Here is a 1,826-nt window from a genome sequence, read left to right on the forward strand (position 1 = left end):
GCGGACAATTATTGCTAGTTTGACCCAATATTCCTGGATAAATTTAGCGAGGAACCTTGCAGTTTCGTTGCTTGACAATTGACAATTGAATTTGTTCGCCACGAGAACATTTCGGTTACTCATTTGGACTAATTTGTATTACAGCATCATAACGCAATAGATCGTAATGAATTATATGCACCAGATATTCTAATTTCTGGGAAATTTCCTGTAACCAATAATGAGATATTAATGTTGCCATGGACGTTTGGCGCAATATTTAAAAAAATATATTTCATGGTTTCTGGTGACGGGAGGGTTAATTTTGTTCAATTACCTCATTTTTTTCTGTTTAAAAGGTCGTCCACCTAACCATTTTCTTAATTATGCAAGGATTCTTTATATTTTCGCTACAATTTTATTTTCGTGTCACCTATTACGGCCTTGTAGAATCACAAGGTATTTAGACAAAATAAAACATATTTTTGTAATGCCTAATCAGCTACACAACTTTAAATACAAAAAACGCTTTAAACATTATAACCATTATAAACGCATTGTTTCACTTTTCCGAATTCAACTCAAGCACTGAAGACACATGACAGAAAAGAATAAATCACCCGTCAAATTACTCTTCATAAATGTCACATAAAAATTCACAAAACAAACAGAAAATATGAAACAAGCCAAAATAAATAAAAAGTGCAACATGTGAAGGAAAGGAGCAACTTTTATTATGATAGGTGTACGAGGTTTGATATTGGTGATGTTGAGAAGCGCATTCGTTGCCGCCTTCCTCAGCATCCCGAACCCAGTTGTAGCGATCTCCGGACTGAAACACTGGTCGAGGAAGGCGCTGTACAACAGGGTCGACCTCTGCACTCAATCGTGCTACAGCCAGATCATCCCCGGGCTCTATTTGAGCAATGCCAGAGCAGCTACTGACAAGGCAGTCCTTCGACATCTTAACATCACCCATGTGCTCACGGTTGAGGCTCGTCGGATACCGAAATCTGCTTTTGCTGATACAAACATCAGCAATCTCTTCATTAGGGCCTACGACACTCCTCAAACCAATCTCCTGCCCTACTTCCCTATGGCCAACGCGTTCATTGAGGAGGGAATACAAAAGGGCAATGTTTTAGTGCACTGCCACTTCGGGGTCTCAAGATCAGCGACTTTGGTCATTGCGTATCTGATGCAGAAGTACAAATTGACGTTTGAGCAAGCGTACGTTTTCGTGAGGCATAGACGGAAGTTCATTAACCCGAACTCGGGGTTTGTTAGTCAGTTGAGGGAATACCAGAGGTTGAACTATGATGTGAGTGGCTTCCACAAGTTCGAAGCTTACATGAATGTGAATGCAAGGAAGCATAGGTACAAAATAGCGTCTGTCGCTGCCGTGGTAGTGGGTATCTTAGTGCCGATAGCTGTCCTGGTTGGTTAACGTTTCATTCAAGATTAAAAACTATGTAAATCGTGTAAAATAGAATAAATGTTTGAATCACAATAGTCTGTTTGTAATAACTATTTCTTTTTCAGGTTATTCTCCGTGTTCTATAACTACAAATCATTGATTTAATTTGTCATTTTAGTAAACTGAAAATAAAACATTTAGCAAGAACGAACATTATTGATTTTAAATCTTATGGCAGCCATAATTGCAGTACTGATTTAAATTATTATTTTATTTAACTGTGTAAAAAGGTCACTTTCTCTGAATATTTTTTTTAAATCTATAACATAAAGAAGCATGCAAGTCATATAATCGAAAAGACTTCAAAATATATTGAATAGGATTGAAATTCTACCTGAAATCTGCCATATATGCGTTGCTAGTTCTGAAT

General features: G+C 37.3%; 1 protein-coding gene across 1 annotated transcript; it reads left to right on the forward strand.

The window, feature by feature from the left end:
* The first annotated feature begins 565 nt into the window (after positions 1–565).
* Positions 566–1,609, forward strand: LOC140754821 (uncharacterized). The gene is made up of 2 exons (XM_073089934.1): positions 566–1,417; positions 1,522–1,609. Exons 1-2 carry the CDS (start codon positions 716–718, stop codon positions 1,540–1,542), a joined length of 723 nt encoding a protein of 240 aa, XP_072946035.1. The 5' UTR covers positions 566–715; the 3' UTR covers positions 1,543–1,609.
* Positions 1,610–1,826: the final 217 nt, after the last annotated feature.

Source organism: Epargyreus clarus, unplaced genomic scaffold, assembly GCF_041222505.1.
Source record: "Epargyreus clarus isolate Ecla_fem2 unplaced genomic scaffold, WU_Ecla_fem_2.2 ptg000031l, whole genome shotgun sequence".
In the NCBI taxonomy this organism is placed as follows: Eukaryota; Metazoa; Arthropoda; class Insecta; order Lepidoptera; family Hesperiidae; genus Epargyreus; species Epargyreus clarus.

Bases quoted from the DNA above. Each gene is read 5' to 3' on its own strand.
- LOC140754821 (XM_073089934.1), top strand. From the start codon at position 716: ATGATAGGTGTACGAGGTTTGATATTGGTGATGTTGAGAAGCGCATTC. The intron at 1,418-1,521 runs GTTGGTTAACGT...TTTCTTTTTCAG, and splicing joins TAGTGCCGATAGCTGTCCTG to GTTATTCTCCGTGTTCTATA.